Source organism: Chrysoperla carnea, chromosome 3 (assembly GCF_905475395.1).
Source record: "Chrysoperla carnea chromosome 3, inChrCarn1.1, whole genome shotgun sequence".
Classification (NCBI taxonomy): Eukaryota; Metazoa; Arthropoda; class Insecta; order Neuroptera; family Chrysopidae; genus Chrysoperla; species Chrysoperla carnea.
In genome coordinates, this window is record NC_058339.1 from 16210504 (window position 1) to 16229439 (window position 18936).

At 29.5% G+C, this 18936-nt stretch overlaps 1 protein-coding gene across 2 annotated transcripts; it reads right to left on the minus strand.

Moving 5' to 3' along the window:
- Window positions 1-233: 233 nt before the first annotated feature.
- On the minus strand, window positions 234-17053 carry LOC123295784 (protein borderless). Of its 2 annotated transcripts, none has more exons than XM_044877242.1 (6): window positions 16815-17053; window positions 5886-6111; window positions 4565-4846; window positions 3267-3676; window positions 2457-3126; window positions 234-1704 (listed from the first exon to the last, which is right to left on the minus strand). In XM_044877242.1, the coding sequence occupies exons 1-6, from the start codon at window positions 17046-17048 to the stop codon at window positions 1454-1456; spliced, it is 2073 nt and encodes a 690-aa protein (XP_044733177.1). In that variant the 5' UTR covers window positions 17049-17053; the 3' UTR covers window positions 234-1453. The 2 variants fall into 2 exon arrangements, with proteins under 2 accessions (XP_044733177.1, XP_044733176.1); XM_044877241.1 differs by having other exon boundaries at window positions 4565-4851; window positions 5870-6111.
- Between the last annotated feature and the right edge of the window lie 1883 nt (window positions 17054-18936).

Below are 18936 nucleotides of genomic sequence, written 5' to 3' on the forward strand. Positions count from 1 at the left end.
GGAATTTTTAAACTTTATGACGTCATCAGAATCCAAAAAATTTTATTTTGCTTTATCACATCCAAATTATATCCAATTTTGATAAACCAAGTATGTAATCTTACTTAAATTTGGGTCATTCTTTTCAAATTTGTGATCAAAATTAACCTGGCTCTAATAGGTTTCCAGAAAGTGGAATCCTGGTCCCGGAATTAACCACATTAGTGATAGATCGTAAAATAAAACAAATAAAATGAATTTTATAAAAACTTTATTCTGAATTTAGTTTCAAATAAAAATCTTAGGTATTAAATTAGTTATACACGTGATGGTATACTTGCATAGATTAGTATTCATGCCTAGGCACAGCCTCGGCGTACCAAAACATATATAGCCAACTTTATAAAATGAAAACAATTTTAATAATTAATAATAACGGTATTTAAATAAAAATATTTTAATCTCTGCTAATTAACAACTAAAACATGATATTTACAAGAATAGGTACTAAATAATATGTTTATTACAAAAAATTTTACCCCAAAATACTTTTCAAAATTAAGTTCAATTTTTTCATATAAAAATCATAATCATATGGAAGTCATATGAGGCTTTTGAGTAAATAGTTAATTTTTGTTAATAATTTTTGAAATTATGTTAGATTTTAAATAGGATAGTGAATTATAAACATTTATGATCAATCAGGTAAACAAAATAAGCCATAAAAGAGGTTGTTAAAACTAAAAGGATTCATTATCCAAGTGTTAAAAAGTTTTATGGCGAGTAAAATAGTACAATAAATAAAACTATTTAAAAAATCATTGTAATAAGGAAAAAAGTGTTGCATTTTTAATATCTAGTACGGTTGTTTATTTGATTGTAACAATTTCGTACCGAAAAATCGACTAATCAGGAGGAAGGGGGGTCTTAAACTCCAAAATTGACCAAGATATGCAAATTATTTAAAAACTATTTGAAAACTGTAACTTTGTAAACAATCTAAAATGTTATTTTGAGAATTTCTAATGTTTTCCTACAAGTGTTGTTTTTTATGACATCGTATTAATAAGTTTTTTATACAGAATATTTGATACTTTCGTTATTCTTGGACCTAAAAGTCCATAAACTATCAAATAGAATTTTATTGATATGATTTTTGGGTAAAGAAGGTTGTTAGATGCAGAAAAAAGCAACTTTGCATATAATTTGGCAATGAATAACTTGAAAACATTCAACTATCCTATTTAAGTAAGTATTTTAGGGTTAAAATAAAATGGACCATACTAACATGTTGTAATATGTGAGACTTAATCAGCGAAAGTCGTAATTTCTCTACTGGTGATAACGATTTGATTTTTTTTTTTCGCTTTTAATGTCGTCAAATGTGATTGTCATCTTTTTCTTTTCGAATGAAATATATATTCGCTTCGTCTAGACTGAAAAATACTCACATAAAATTCTTTCCAATGTTTTCTTAACTAGTCATAGGTTTTCTAGAATCTGATCCAGAAATATATTCTAAACACCATTTTTTACGTGCATAAAATAAACCAGCAAATGCTGAGCCCAATATTGCTATTGCAATTATAATACCAATTGATATTGCTTTAATTTTTTTGTAAGCTGGTATGGTTAACACATATTTTGAACTTCTTGCTTCATATTCATTTGTTGAAACAGCTAATACTTGAAAGTAATATGTTTCATCTTCGTCTAAATTTTGTACTAAAAAAAATAAAAATTTATTCATTAATATAAGTTAAGTACACCCTATAGTAGTGTGACCAAAGATGGCCCGGTTCCTATCATTTCGTGGTGGGTAAAAACTATCACAGACTAAAAGGCAACCTCATCTAGACACAGTTGGGTTTTAGTTTTTAGTGGCATAACAAAATGGGTGCATGTTTTATGACTTCAAATGTGCAATAATTATAGAAAAAATAGCTAAAATAGTTAAACATTATTTTGTTATAATCAGTACATTTGCATTCCCAAACGTTTTGTCATTGAATTAAACTATGAACGGAAAGTTCCTGTTTTTTATTTGAATTTATTTTTTTTATCAATAATTTATTACAATGTAGGCTCGTGTTTAATTTGCCTTATGGGTAATTTTTCCGATAGATCAAAATCTAAATATTTCATTTTCTGCTTTGCCATAATAAACATAGAAATTGAAAATGAATAAACAGACAACGTTAAGATCTTCCTCAGAAGACAGTGAGACATTGCAGTTGCAGATATGGTTGGTAGGTAATATCGATTTGATTAACGAGACAAGGTTTAGTGTCATCGGCGTGACGGGGTTAGAGAATTAATATGAAGATTTAATTTCGCACTTTATGTAATTTGTATGTCATAACTGTAATAAAATTGCCTATAAATTAAAAAAAGTAAATTACTATTGATATTGTATTATTTCTCTAGTCTGTTTAGTCACGACCCGATTGTAGTTTGTATTACATTTAGGTAATTACCTATGTAATAGTTTTCTTTGGTTTCTGTAGTTCCAACTAATATTTCGTTTGGTCCTTTTGTCCATTGTAACATATATGTTTTTAAAATTTCTCGTCCAAAATTTGGTGGATCCCATGTAACTAAATATCCTTCTGTTGTTAATTTCACTGATAAATTTACCGGTGCACCAATTTGTTGAAACGCTCCAATTGTACTACGACTTTCCGCATAATCAGGGAAATCACCATTTTCCTTTTTAGTAAATATACGTAATGCTTTACTAAACATACCATCACCATGTTTATCTTGACTTAACACCATAAATTCATATTCACGATTCGGTGTTAAATTCGTAATAATACCCTCGGTTGTTTTACTTGATAATATTCGCATTGTACGCCATTCTTGTGTATCTGTAGGTCGATACCATATACTATATTCTAAATAGGGTCGAATATATCCAGGTACCCAACGGATTATTACAGAATTTTGAGTACTATTTGCTGTTAGATTGTATGGAGCTCTTGGTGCAATGTTTTCAACCATTAATTCCGTTTCAACGGTTATTGTTGCAGCTTCATTTGTTGCTGTACATTCATATAAACCACGATCGTCAACTTGAATTTTTTCTATACTTATGTTACCACCTTGAATAATATGTCGACCAGCTGGAAGTGGTGCTAAATCTTTCTACAAAATGAAAATCATTAAAATAACATGTATTATTTTTTCGGCATTCAGCTTGAACACCGATAAAAAACTTTCCAAGAAGATACTAGTTATGAGCCAACTGCTTCGCTGGGTAACTGTTAAAGAATGATAATGCTTACCCTTGACCATTTAATAATAGGTTTATGAACGCCATCTCCATCGATTGCATCACAATGCATATCAACAGTTTCACCCAATTTTTTCAAATATAAATTATGTGGTTTTACTGTAAATACTGGTGGTCTTCGTACAACAACATTAATATTAGGTGATGGTCCGGCCGTACCTAAATCATTGTATGGCGTACATGCATATTGCCCATTATGTGATTCATCTACACGACTAAAATATAAACTGCCATTACGTCGATAAAATACACCCTGTACATTGTATGGATCAAATAAATAGCCATCTTTCATCCATCGTAAATTTGTCAATGGTGGATTTGCATGATAGTGACAGTCCAATAATGCTGGACGACCATATGCGAAAAATACTTCACGTGGTGCATACACAACTTTTGCTTTGTCTAAAAATAATTATCAACTTTTAATTATTATCTATAATACCTAAAAATTATAATTTTCAATTATTATTGGTCGTTTTCGCCTTGAAAACGGACGTTTTTGAGTTTTCTCAAACATTAAAACATTAATAATTGTACCGCATTCGGGTGCGCTTTAAGATCCCTTTTTGATTTTTCGCTCAATTTATGAATGGCCCCAGAAAATATAAGAAACTTCATTTAGACCAAAGAAAGTAAATTTTACAGTTGTATAGAGTCATTCAAGAAACGCCATATTTTTGTGAAAAGTTGCGACAATTTAATTTTAATCCAAAGTAAAAACTCTGAGGCAAATAATGAAACAGAATGCCTGCCAAATTTCCGCCGCGGAACTTCTTGCATATGGTCTTTCTTTTGATGAAATATTTCACCACATTTTTTCATAATCGCAGTTGTATCTTGCGAATAACAGCTTTAATATTGTCTTTAGAGTGCTTGAATATTTGCTAGAGCATTAGCGGAGACTTTATCTTTAATGTAGCCCAAAGAAAAAAAGTTCAAAGGTGAAACAAAAATAAACGTCGCCTCCTTCCATAGCATCAAAAATAAAATTTATTTAGCCCCATGTTGGATTTTTCTCAGAGGTAAGACAGATGTCAAGATGTAATGGTTTTTGTGTTACAATGTAACCACTCAGAATGAGATTTTAGCACAATGAATGAATGAGACAAAAAATAAATTTCATGAAAAAACAAATTAAATAAATAATCTACGAGTATCTTTAATTATCCAATAATTAAATTTAATAAGCAATTAATTAATTAAACAATTCTTTATTGATCAACTAAAAACTTGTGATCACTTTTCAATATCTAAGTAAACTTTTGTAGTAAATTAGATGAAAGAACTTACATTGAACATTTAAATACGCTCTTGCACTTTGTGATTCACCATTTTCATTAATTGCTTCACATCGATATTCACCTAAATCACCCATAGCTGTTGGGTTTATAATTAAGGAACCATTATCTGATTGCCAAGAACGATGACTCAAATCTAAATATTCATTTAAAGGTACACCATCTTTAAACCAAGAAACTTTTGTATCCATATTTTTTGTTATACATGGAAAATATGCTTCTTCACCTTCAAGTATTGTAATGTTCATTGGTGGTATTGCTAAAAGATTTGCTCCTGAAATCAATGGTTAAAAATATTACAAAACATGATTGGATTACCTTATAGAATGAATTGTTATCAGTCTTCATCAATGAGCAAAAAAGTCAGCGAATTATTTTGTATAGAAAAGGCCGTAGAAAAATTTCGACTTCATTTTCTTTTTACGTTCACAGGGTAAAATAGTCATAATACTATGTCTGTTGGCGGACCAAACTCTTAAAATTACCAAGCAAGAGAATCCCTAAGCAGTGTTACTAATAGGATAATATCTTGAGGCTAAATTCCAGGAAATTATAATAAATTTTTAATTACATTAACTTTAATTTTTTCCATAAACGGTTTTTGCAGGCAAGTTTATACCATTATTTTCGCAATTAAATGATCTTTCTTGATTGATTAAAAGATCGGTTTTGATCTGTTCATGCCGTATGACCAGGTAAGCCAATAAAAGTAACTATACATCGATCGATTAACCCATCGAAATTGGTATCAGAATAAAAATTATTTAATTACGAAAATAATGGTATAAGCTTGCCTGCATCCATCTTTCGTAGGTGTCAAATATCATTCGTAAATTATGAATTAAGGACGCAAGGTTTTTTATTTGTTAGTAAACAATTAATTGTTAATTAAATGAATCGATGCATGTAAAAGTTGGCTAATAAAATTAATAGGTAGGCAACTTGTATGACGTATTTGTTAAACATGTATAACAGTTTTTCATTTATTTAACAAATACTCGGCTATGGAAAAACACAATCTAACATTTACGTAATACAAGTTGTGTATTTATTAATTTTATAAGTCAACTTTTAAATGGACCGTTTTATTAAATTATTAATTTATTGTTTATAAACAATTAGAAACATTTGCACTATCCGTTTCTTGCGAATGATTTTTGGCACATTCCACCAGGTTTTAGCAAAAAGTGAGCAGTTTATTTCATTTTCCTTAATCTGTTACTTCTTTGACTTTACTGTTTTTATTTATGAGCCTCTATCTTCGCTAAAGTGTAAAACTTGAATAATTTGGAACTAAGTTACAATAAACCTACCATCAACAGTTAAATAAAACCATGTTCCATTGTTTCTGGATACAGGCGATCGATTTGGAAACATAACACGGCATTCATACCATCCAGAATCTGTTTCTCGTATATTAGTGACATTGATAGAACCTTTGCCAAAACCATTTTTTCCAGAATTTAATAATTGTATACGTCCTTGATACTCTTCCAAAACATTTTTCGTTCCTTCGTACACAGAGAATATTTCTTGGTTCTAAAATTTTACAACAGATTTAATCTATTAAAAGGATGTTGTTATGTGTAATTTATTAGGTTAGTATTCGTAATAACTGTAAAATGATTGGATTCATACAGTCGTAATACCTGTAAAAGGTTTGGATTCATACAGTCGTGCCTTTGCTTGCAACCAAATATCTATAGTAGTATTATACATCGATTTTTTTTTATCTCTAACTTCGATAAAACTTAGTATATAAGGTAATTTTGACCCAAAAAGTACAAAAATGCATTTGTTGACTTTGTCGAATAGTTTCTGAGATACGGACTAAAATCGATCCAAATATTGCGATATCTCAGAAACTCTGCATCCAATCATTAAATTAACCTGATTTTTATACTTTTTGGATCAAAATTACCCCATCCACCGAGTTTCATCAATTTCCGAAACAAAATTTTTTTTTCGTTTTTCTCGATTTTTTCAAAGGGATAATACCCCTTAAAAAAATTGCAAAAAGTCGATAAATATTTTTTATCTCCAATTTCGATAAAACTTAGTATATAAGGTAATTTTGACCCAAAAAGTACAAAAATCGGGTGCATTTGTTGACTGGTCGAATAGTTTCTGAGATACGGACTAAAATCGATCCAAATATTACGATATCCCAGAAACTCTAGCCTTAACTCTTCGATGAACTCATAATTAAATTAACATTTTGTTTTTATATCATCAACAACCTTATATTTTTATGGTATTATTATAAACTGCAAGTTTCTCTAAATATTTAAGATAGTTTTTATCACACTCTCTAGATTTTTTGATAGAGAAATATTCAATTGAAAAGGACCTATAAGATTCATCATTTTTTTCACCCAACTTTGAACGATAAAATAATAATGATAAAATAATAAAAGCTCGATGAGATATTATTCAATCCTTGCATATCTCCTTAATTTCCGATTTTGCAAGTTTCAATTTGTTGCCTTGCTGGCACATCGCAAAAACTCATCTTGTAATTTCAGTAATTTCCATTAAAATCTTTTACAAAGCCCTTGAAACATAATTACACATGGTTGGTTGTGTGAATAATAGTTTGAACATAAATCACTCAAAACTTTATTAGTTTATTAGGTGATAATTAGTTAATTATTTTTTATTCCTATAACTAATAAATAATACTTATGTTTCTATTTTTAAAAAAGGTATGTAGGCGATTGTCTAAGGCTAAGCATACCCGAATTATAACTAAACACATGTGAAATGATTATTTCACTTCGGATATATTTTACTATATATACTCTCCCAATGCAGTATTTATTTGATATACTAATTGTTTAAATGATTCAATGAGAGTAAAGAAAAAAATGAGGTCATCATTTTAATTCGATTGACTTTTGAGCCCTTCGGATATACAATTAAGAGAACCAAGAACTTTTTTTAATTATTTATTTTTACCTATCATTAATTATATAAATTGTGATTATTTTTTAACATTAATATTAATAATAATAATTTATTTGTTTCAATTCAATGGATTTTACAAAAATTCGATACTAAACAAAAACATGAAATTTTGTGTATCAATTAATGAGTATTTCAAAACAGCTCCTTTACATGGTGGTATATGGAGAAGTCGTAATAAATGTAGCTTTTTATTCAACGTGGGCTTTTAAAAATGTTACCATTTTCATAAAAAACTATTATCAATATTTCTAAAGTTTAAAGCTTTATAATCATACCAATATTAAGAACTTTCTGAGACTCATTATTTAATAATTTAAATAAAATTGTGCGTATTAGTATAATTTCATATGTGGCTTCATAGCATGAACCATTTTTGTTTTGAGAAAATTCTTGAAGATATGTGGTGATTTTCTTTACATACTAAAAAATAAAAGATAATAAAATATGTCATTTAATGACTACTTACTGATTAATTAGAAAATTTATCAGTCACAGTAAAAGAAAAGATCACTTTTTCTAAAATAATTTTTTATTTTAATTTCTCAATATTATGAACAAACATTCCTTTGAAGATACAGACGATTTGTGTCAATTTTTTTGTACTAGTTTGAACGTGTACAAGCTACAAATAATCTACCCATGTATAAAAGTTTAAAAGAGAATGTCCCGACTGACAAATCAACGTCCATCACCTAAACCACTAATGATAGAAGTTTGGAATTGATTTGAGAGGATATTGATTTTATATTATTGATATCATTTAAAGAGGATTTTTCGAAATTCATCCCCTAAAACGGTCAAATAGGGGATGAACGCTTTTAAAAAAATCCGTCATTTTTTAGTCCACTACATGACTACTAAACCTATTTTAAAAATGATTCCATCTATAGAATGCCACATTATCAGCAAGTTACATGGGCTGTATTTTATTTTCAAATTAATTAGGACATCAAAAAACCCATTTAATTGTGAACAAAAGGGGAGTTAAGTGAGGGTAAAGGAAGCAGAGGTTATAACGCGGTACTCGTTATTTTTATACCATGTATATGAAATATACCAAGGTATACTAAGTTTAGTCCCAAGTTTGTAACGCTTAAAAATATTGATGCTATGAACAAAATTTTGGTATAGGTGTTCATAAAATCACTTAATTAGTCCATTTCCGGTTGTCTGTTTGTCTGTCTGTCGTCTGTCTTCTGTCCGTCTGTCATCACGATTACTCAAAAACGAAAAGAGATATCAAGCTGAAATTTTTATAGCGTGCTTAAGACGTAAAAAGTGAGGTCAAGTTCGTAAATGAGCAACGTAGGTCAATTGTGTCTTAGGTCCGTAGGACCCATCTTGTAAACCGTTAGAGATAGAACAAAAGTTTAAATGTAAAAAATGTTCCTTATAAAAAAAAACAAAATTTGAAACATTTTTTTGTAAACATCACTGTTTACCCGTGAGAGCGCAAATTGTATAGTATGTATTATATGGGAATATCAGTTATATATGTGTGACATGAATGTATGTGTAAAGTGACAGAGTAATCAACACAGTCTATACATGGTATTTCAACAATTAACTCAGTCAATTGTTTGTTTTCACTTGTTCGTTGTAAATAATATGGAATGCATTTTTGACTTTTGTATTATTGAGTCTGATATTCACACCCCAGTTTAAGATTGTGCAAGAGTGCGATAAACTTTCATTCAAATGCTCTTGTCTAAATATTAAAGTTGTATATAAAAGAAGTTTGTGCTATATGATATTAAAAACATAATCTTATAAATGATTATTAAATAATAATGGTGATTTCATTTGAAATGATTTTATTTGTATGATGTTTTTATTATTATGTTGATTTAAATATCATGCAAGACTAAAACGATTATTATTAATATCATTTTTTTATAAATTAATTTGTCTTGTTGCTCTACATTACAGAACTTAGAACACATAAATTTGAATACAATTTATTTATCTATGTTTACGGAATGGAACTCACATTGACACGTGTCTATATTGAGTGTTCAAAGAGAGACAATGGCGTCACCAACTAATGAGCCAGAGGTAGGCAGGCCATAAGATACAGGATAGGAACAGGATAAAGGAGGACTGAAGTCGTGTGAGTGCGACCCCTGTAGTCCACATGACTAACTTCCCAGAGGTGGAAAAACATTAAAAAAAAAGGTCTTGTTAGCCTTCATAGATTATTCTTCGAACATGTACAGCAACTTATGCTGGAACGATCATTATCACCATAGATAAATGATGTTTTTTATCCTTTTTTCAGATTCTGTTTATTCAGTTGAAACGGCTCAGCTAATTTTGCTGAAAACTCTTTCAGTTCTACGCGATTACGCGTCGAATAAGCCCCGTCACATGTTAATGTCATAACTGGTTCACCAGATAATCGAGGCGAAAGAATCCGAACCAACATATGCACATACATACACACACACACACACAGACATCACATTGAAAAGGTTTGATTCGGATATTGCGGCCTTGAAACCGCGGAAATATGTAAAACTGAAGATTTTCAAAATCAGCCCCATTACATTATCTTCCTCTGGGAAGTTAATTATAAGAAAAAAACACTTTCAGAGATTGCTAAAAAGGCAGAGTGAAGAATTTTTGCGTTATTTACTAATGCGAGATAAATACAATACAATAAATCTTTCGCAATGTTTTCCGTGCGACAATCAGTGTTATATCATTTTTGATTTCGGCCATAAAGAAAGTCGTAGAGCAGAGTAGGCGAACTTCGGTGCCTATTTTAGCTCCTATACTACATAAGAAGAACATTTAATTCCCCTTTTCGAATCTCTAAACGGGAACCAGCTGTTCTAACTGTTCTCACCCTTTGGTGACGTTCTTGACTGGATTAGGTATGTTAAATGTATACCCAAGATAAATACATATGAATAGTCTCTTAAAAAGCTATTTTAGACACTAAGGTGTTAAGACAGTTTAAACTTAGAAAAGTAGATGAGTAGCGGCATGTAATATTATAAAAGTTTTAATTTTGTCCATCAAGAAGTAAAAAAATAAGACTGTTATCTACTGAAATTTTAAACATTCTTTGGTTAGGGAGGGTGTTGTATCATGAATTTTGATTCATGGTACAACACCCTCCCAAACAACGATATGAGATGATACAATTTAGTATGTTACAGTATATTTTATTCTTTTTCTAAAACATTTATTATTTAAGTGTTCATTTCCCTAAAGAATGATTTGTACATTTAATAAGTAGCTATGTAAGTTTTATTTATATGATAATTACATGTATTTATTTGTTTATAGACGACGGCACCAACCAACTCTATAACAAGAGCACAATTGTACTTAAAAAAATAATATAAGTAATATAAAAATATAGGACATTCATATATAAATATAATACCGTAAACTTATATTATATTAGATACCGGATAAAAAGAAAAACCTGTAAATACCAGTAAAAGACCTAGCACAAATTATATGTAATCTGCATTTCGGTCAGACTTTTTTTAAATTTTGAGGAAAGATTCTTTAAGTCATTCTTAAGAAAAGTTCCCATGGTCACAAGTCATGAAAATGACAGGATTTCAAGTTATCGCTAATATAAAATTGGAAAATGTACTCATTTATATAAAAAATTATTGTAATTTAATTGTCCAAAATCATCATGTCCGTATATATGTAGCTGAAAATATTGATCTCAACAATTCAAATTATTGATCCACTAAACAATTAACACTGCTTCTTCTTTGAATTTCGTAACATATTCTTCAAAAAAAACAATTAAAAAACAACACCCTTATATTGAAAACCCTTATGCATGTTGTTATACATATATGTATATGTATTTGCCTATATACACATGAGCATATATTATACAAATAAGTACATTTGCCAACTTTAATTTAGCTATAACATGAAATCCTGTAAATAGAAATATTTCGACGTTGAACATATGTCAAATAGTTTGGCTATAAATCACATTTTTTCTTAGAGGGATGATTATAGACCACCTTCCTGTATATATAGTCCGCCAATTAAGCTTTTTTAATATTGACAGCCCTATACTACATATTGGACGACTATATAACAAGTAAAAATGAATATAATTGAAATAAAACATTAAAAACAGTAGGTGATGCATCACATAAATATAAATAATCATGTGATTGTTGTAAATATTTTCAACAATCACATCAACTAAATGTAAATTTGTATACAATATAGATTATGTTTGTATGTGGTGTGTATATAAACATATCTGTACCTATATACGTGATCATTTGTTGACTACAATTGACACTTCCTGAACGTAGAATTGGTATCAGGGTCAAAATGTCAATCAAATTATTAAACTAAGTAAAAATAAATATTATGAACATTCCACACTATATTTGTCATCTTTGTCATGAAAAGCTATGGGACTGGAAGTCCATGGATAAAATTATACTTCAATACCAGATAAAAATATAGTTGAAAAAGAGATAGAGCAAGCGCTAAATAGAGTTTTGTGTGTGTAAAAATTGAGGACCGCATTCTGTCAATTGATTCTTGTCCAGAAAAGATTAATATTCCGGATGTTTCCAGAAACCCTATTGGTCCAATTTTTGTATATCTCTCCTCCTCTACAGAAACATTCAAATGACAATTTTTTGTACCCAAACTAAACTTAAAGACAAAGCAACTCCTATTTTCTAATCTCTCATTAGCCATGTTCTTTGTATTACATTATCAGTGCCTCATTTAATGGTTCATAATCATAAAACCCATTCAGATCCGGTAGCTCTCTTTTTTGTTGGACTATTTATGAAGTTAACTTAACGAATATCCAAGTTTTGACATCGGTCATAGTCGGCAACATTGTCGATAATTAAAAGAAAACACATAGTTTTCTACTTTTCTAAATACATAGTTTTCTTCTTTTCTACTTTAATTTCTGTAGAAAGAATCGAAATTTCCACAGGTTTATAAAATTCTGAGTAAAAGAGTAAAAAAATCCGAGTACGAAAAAAATAGTAAATTTGGAACTGTATTTTGGAAACTGTAGGGCCTACAAAGACGGTTCTTACCCTAAATTTAATCTTTAACCTTTACAAATTTAGGTGTAGTTACTAGAAAATTTAACTAACAACAAGATAAAATAAGGTAAAATTTTGTCGTTGAGATATCGGTCCATACAATACGCTTTAAGAAAAATAAACATGCAATATTAATTGCAACTTTCAATAAATTAATATTTAATATCTTAACATTCAGACATTTGTTTTGTTATTTACAGATGTCACGCAACAAATAAAATATTTCATTAATTGATTAAATCACTTATATAATAATAAATAATCAAATAATATTTGATTATTAATATAATTGAAATTATTCGATTAAGATAATTTAAGTTATGTCATATAAATAATATTATATCGTTTAAATTTTGTAACATTTACTATTTTTAGAATGACTTTAAACGTATATACAAGATTGTATTAAAGTAATCCGTAATTTTAAATATAATAACTTAAATTAAAAAACAAACCCCGACACAAAATCAGGTCTGATCGATTCGTTTGATGCATTGTAGCTCCTAAAGGGAGGAACCGATTCTAACTAAAATTTTTGACAGGTTATTTGATCGAGAGTATTCTTAGCTATGTTTTAACAAAATCAAAATCAGTTTACTCGTTTAGAAGCTACGATGTCACAGACTGAAAAACGGATACACAGGTACACAGATATAGGTATAGACACGTTAAACTTATAACACCTCTCTTAGTTATAGCCGGGGATTAAAATAAGGGTTTTCCATTTGAAATCTAGTTTTTGCCATTTGAAAAGTCGACTTTCACAGTTCACATGTTCATTCCAAGACTAAATAGATTAATTATGTGACATACGATACAATACTTGCATACAGGTGATTTAAGACACATTTTCGATAAAATTAGCTTACTTAATCTTTTTTATTCAACTGTCGTTAACATGCCTACTAAAAATCAATTTAATTTACCAAGGCTTTTAATTTTATATACATTTTTTCATTGCGCTTCCACCATAAGTTTAAACCGTGTTTTCCGACCGATATATATTGTTTTGAATGGAATTGAGCCCTGAAAAATTATGGTATTTGTTGAAATTCTACGATACACACATTCATCAGTCGAAAATCACAAAACATTTGTAGTTGAAATCAACGGACTCCGAATACTAAGCAATCCCATTTATAAGAGATCAGGTTCCTCCTTTGAAACCAACCAATGTTTAGGAAATATTCGGCATATGCCGAATATATGAATGTTTTATATTTAACCAATAAACATATAGGATACAAGTTTCTTTAGATAATTCTATTTCTCAAGAAAAACAAAATTTGTTTTCAAGGATAAAAAAACGCACAAAAAAATACCAATCCAATAGATAGCCTTGTCATCAAATTATTGATCTATTTTAATTAAATAATTTAATAATTAAAATCAATTAATCAATTATTACATCAATGAAAACAAAATTTATCTATGTGCCAAACGTATACATAAGTACAACTTCTGGAGCGAATTTACTGCTTCTATTTAGCTTAGTTTTATAATAAACAAGTGAAAACAAAAAATTGACTGAGTTAATTGTTGAAATACCATGCATAAATAGTGTTGATTACTCTATCACATTGCACATACATATACAATTTATATAATACATACTATACAATTTACGTCTAATTGCGCCCTCACGGGCAAACAGTGATGTTTACGAAAAAATGTTTCAAACAAAAGTTGTTTATTTTTTGATAAGGAACATTTCTTATATTTAAACTTTTGTTCTATTTCTAACGGTTTACAAGATGTTTTGAATAGGTCAAGACCCAATTGACCTATGTTGCTCATTTACGAACTCGATCTCACTTTTTACGTCCTGAGTACACTGTAAAAATTTCAGCTTGATATCTTTTTTCGTTTTTGAGTTATCGTGCCCACAGACAGACGGACGGACGGACAACCGGAAATGGACTAATTAGATGATTTTATGAACACCTATACAAAAATTTTTTTGATAGCATCAATATTTTTAAGCGTTACAAATTTGGGACTAGACTTAGTATACTTTGCATATTACATATATGCATGGTATAAAAATAGGAAATCTCGGTAAGATATTTAGTAAAATTCTTTCCTGCTTTAATTAAAATCATTCTTTAATAATTGTAAACAGTTTCGATAAATAAATGATTTACAGGAAGTTGTGGTTGACCTGCCTGCTAATGGCAAAATTTATATTAGAATTATTGTATTAAAAAAGTTTTATAATGTCTATAAATCTATAACAATTTCAGCTTCAAGTTCTGTGAATTACCAATCTTATTAAATAATTCAGCTAAATAATACACAGCTCAGTATATACAGGGTAGAAAAATTAATCTGCAAGTTTTTGTTTTCACTCTTTTTTTCACATTTCCGAAAAGAAGAAAGATATTATATGATTTAATTTAGGTCTAAATTTGAACTGGATGATTACAAATAACCCTAAATAATCAAGTCATCTCAATTTCACGTCAAATTAGAAAGTTCAAATCCAGGACAAGTTTAGGGTTTCACTTAAAAATTTCAAGCAGGGTCATTTTTGGGCTGCTGGCTTTCATGGCCAAATGGTGGACATAATGGAATAGGTTCCATGTCGATTTGAAGCTGATCAAAAATGAAAGTCGAAATGACAATAGTTTGAACGGCGGGATAAAATGGCCGAGAGAGGTTTCTTTTTGGAACTATGTTCCTTATCGCAAGTTATAATTTTTTGGCTGGTTGGGAAATAAAACCAAAAAATGTGCTACAATTTAAAACGACCCCAAAATCCGACGATGTGTGACCTAGGAAACTAAAACTTTTTTAATCGATTCAGCTTGCCATGAATTTTGAGAATATTTTGAAAATAATTTACAATCTGTCAATTTATTTATTTTTTGTCTAAAGTTTATGTTCTTCATTCAAAAAAATGAATTGTGAGTTATTAAAAAAAGTTAAACATAATAGACATAATATAAAGTAAGATACGATAGGAACATAGTTCCACCCGGGTGTCCCACGACACCTCTTGTTTTTTTTTTATCTCACTGAATGCAGAAATTTTATGACTAATAGTATAAATATTGTTAATGTATAAAAATATTTTAATATTTAACATTGAGATGTTGTCTGTGTTGAGGTAAAAATTATCCACTTCTCTATTATTTTATAGCCACGTTTCTCTGATATCTAATATCATTTAATTGATATTAATTACTTGCAGAGCGATAAAAAATAGTAAAACATCATTGTATATGATTATTTGCATTATTTAAGATTTCCATACGACTTCTAATAATTATTTATTTACATTGTTTAATTATAAGTAACTAGCAGATACCCGCCCGCTTTTCCGGGCCATTTCTCCTTTTTAAAGCAAAGACTATCACGTTCTAGCCCTCACTTATGCTCCCTTTCTTATGGATTCACAATCTTATGGATTTTAATCTTTTTTAATATCCAATTTCGATAAAATTCAGTATATAATAAGGTAATTTTAACCCAAAAAATACAAAAATCAGGTGCATTTGTTGGGTGGGCGAATAGTATTTGAGATACGGACTAAAATCGATCCAAATATTGCGATATATCAGAAACTCTGCATCCAATCATTAAATTAACATGATTTTTATACTTTTTGGATCAAAATTACCCCATTCACTGACTTTCATCAAATTCCGAAACAAAAATTTGTTTCCCGATTTTCTCCATTTTTTTCAAAGGGGTACCCCTTAAAAAAATTGCAAAAAATCGAAAATTTTTTTAAATCTCCAATTTCGATAAAACTCAGTATATAAGGTAATTTTGACCCAAAAAATACAAAAATCGGGTGCATTTGTTGACTGGTCGAATAGTTTTGGAGATACGGACTAAAATCGATCCAAATATTGCGATATCTCAGAATTAAATTAATATGATTTTTATACTTTATACGCAGAGAAAATTTTTCACGAAATCAGATTCAAAGTCAATTTTTATCATAGAATTAGATACAAACTCGAACAGAATCATTTTGTACGGCAAACCAATTTTCACGGTGGAAATATTTGTATCTATTTTAAACATCCCCCCTATATGGAAACATGTAAACACCCCATATATGGACCATTTATCTTACTACTTAAACTTGTCGAAAATAGTGTAAGTACTTCTTTAAGCTCAATCTCTGATCTATTTGATTATTTTATAAGCAAAGGCACGGTTATTTTTAACAAAAAACTTAAAATAATATCTTACATGTTTATACCAATGCAATGAATATGGTATTTCAATTTCATGCGGAAAATCCAATTCACAATTAAATGCAATATGATCACCAACACCAGCCGTTAAAAATGTCGGTTGTTTTTCTTCTTCTAATAATCCATTTACAAAATAACTATTAAAATGAACTGTATGTATTACGAAAAGAAACACTAAGAAAACACTATTTCTTGAAAAACACTTTGAATTATTTATTAATTTAAACATTGTTATTGTTTTTTATTATTGTGATTAAGTTCAAGTCAATAATTTTACAATCCAAACAAGTTTGGTAACAATAAGGTTTTAAGAAAATTTTTTTATAACGACATTTCGTATCACATTTCAGAAAACAAACAATTTCAGTTGAGCTAACTGCGTGGAAAAGTCAAACAGATTATATCAAGAATATGAAGTGTATATTATTATTAAATGATCTGTTCATTCATTCAAACTTATCATATAAAATAATACGTACCTACTTCATTCTTTTATCCTAATAATATATATATAACATTTATTGTATGATCAAAATGTTTTGAGCACTTGTTAAATCAATCATTGTATTACTACATATGATGCCATGAATGATACCTTGTATATGAAATATATCCATACGTTAATGGAAAATGAAAACGTATGGCTCCCAAACAAGCGTCTATGCAAACAAAGATTACAAAAAGCTGCTTACGTGTCAAAAAAGCATGGAGCATTCAATTCTGGGTATGGGTAGAGCCGATAAAATAAGTTGCCACGAAATTAGACGGAAAACTAAAGCTAAGAATGTCGTAGTCAGTGAAAAAATTCTTAAGAGGAGATGGGCGGGACACATTTCCCGAATTAGAGACTGCAGATGGACACTGCGTTCTACTGTATATAGATACCGTATAATCTTACCCGATGGAAAGGCCGTCCTATCAAACGATGGAGGGACGAGTTGGTATCGTTTGCGGGAGATTGCTGGTCAAGGAAGGCTCTCAATAGAAAAGAGTGGTGTATTCTGGAGGAGGTCTTTGTCCAATTTTAGTATGATTGGCTCTTATTATTATTATGAAATATATCAAGGTTTACTTAGTCCCAAGTTTGTAACGCTTAAAAAAATTGATTTTTGTATAGGTGTTCATCCATGTTCATCATATAGCAAAATTTTGGTATAGGTGTTCATCAAATCACTAAATTAGTCCATTTTCGTTCGGTTGTCTGTCCGTCTGTCAATACGATAACTCAAAAACGAAAAGAGATATCAAGCTGAAATTTTTACAGCGTGCTCAGGACTTAAAAAGTGAGATAGAGTTCGTAAATAAGCAACATAGTTCAATTGGGTCTTGTAAACCGTTAGAGATAGAACAAAAGTTTAAATTTAAGAAATATTCCTTATAAAAAATAAACAACTTCTGTCTGAAAATATTTTTCGAAAACATCACTGTTTGTCCGTGTAGGCGCAAATGATGTTCGAACATTGTATAATATATATTATATAAGAATATCAGTCATGTGTGTGTGACATGTATGTATGGCTGGCTATATCACTTTACTTACATGACGTGAAAAAACAAACGATTCCGTAATCAACACTGTCTATACATTGTATTTCAACAATTAACTCAGTCAATTGTTTGTTTTCACTAGTTAATAAGAAAACTTCTTGCTAAATTTGTCTATATTTAAATCAATGCTTTCTAGAGGTTATTCTTACCATTATTAAATAAAACTTTCTTTTCTTACAAGGGGTCTACTCAGATGTCTTAATAGTAAAATGCAAAGAAAATAGCCTGACTATCCCGTGCCCAGTAATATTGTATATTAGGCAGGGATATTTAGAACGGATGAGAGGCGTTTCAATAAAGTACCAGTGATCGGGTATACACAGTTATAATACAGTAGAATTTGAGCGTTTATTAAAGGGACTTTGTATTATGCACAGTAGTGAATACTATGATCATCACTTCTAATTCAAGATATTACCTCTTTACAATATGCTCTTTCTACATACACTTTTTACACTCAGTGTAAGTAGAAACGGATAGTCTTATAATACACTAAATAGCACTATTCTTTCCTACTTGCTCCGAGAGCGTAGTGTATGCAAAAGATACAAATATAATAGGTCCATGCC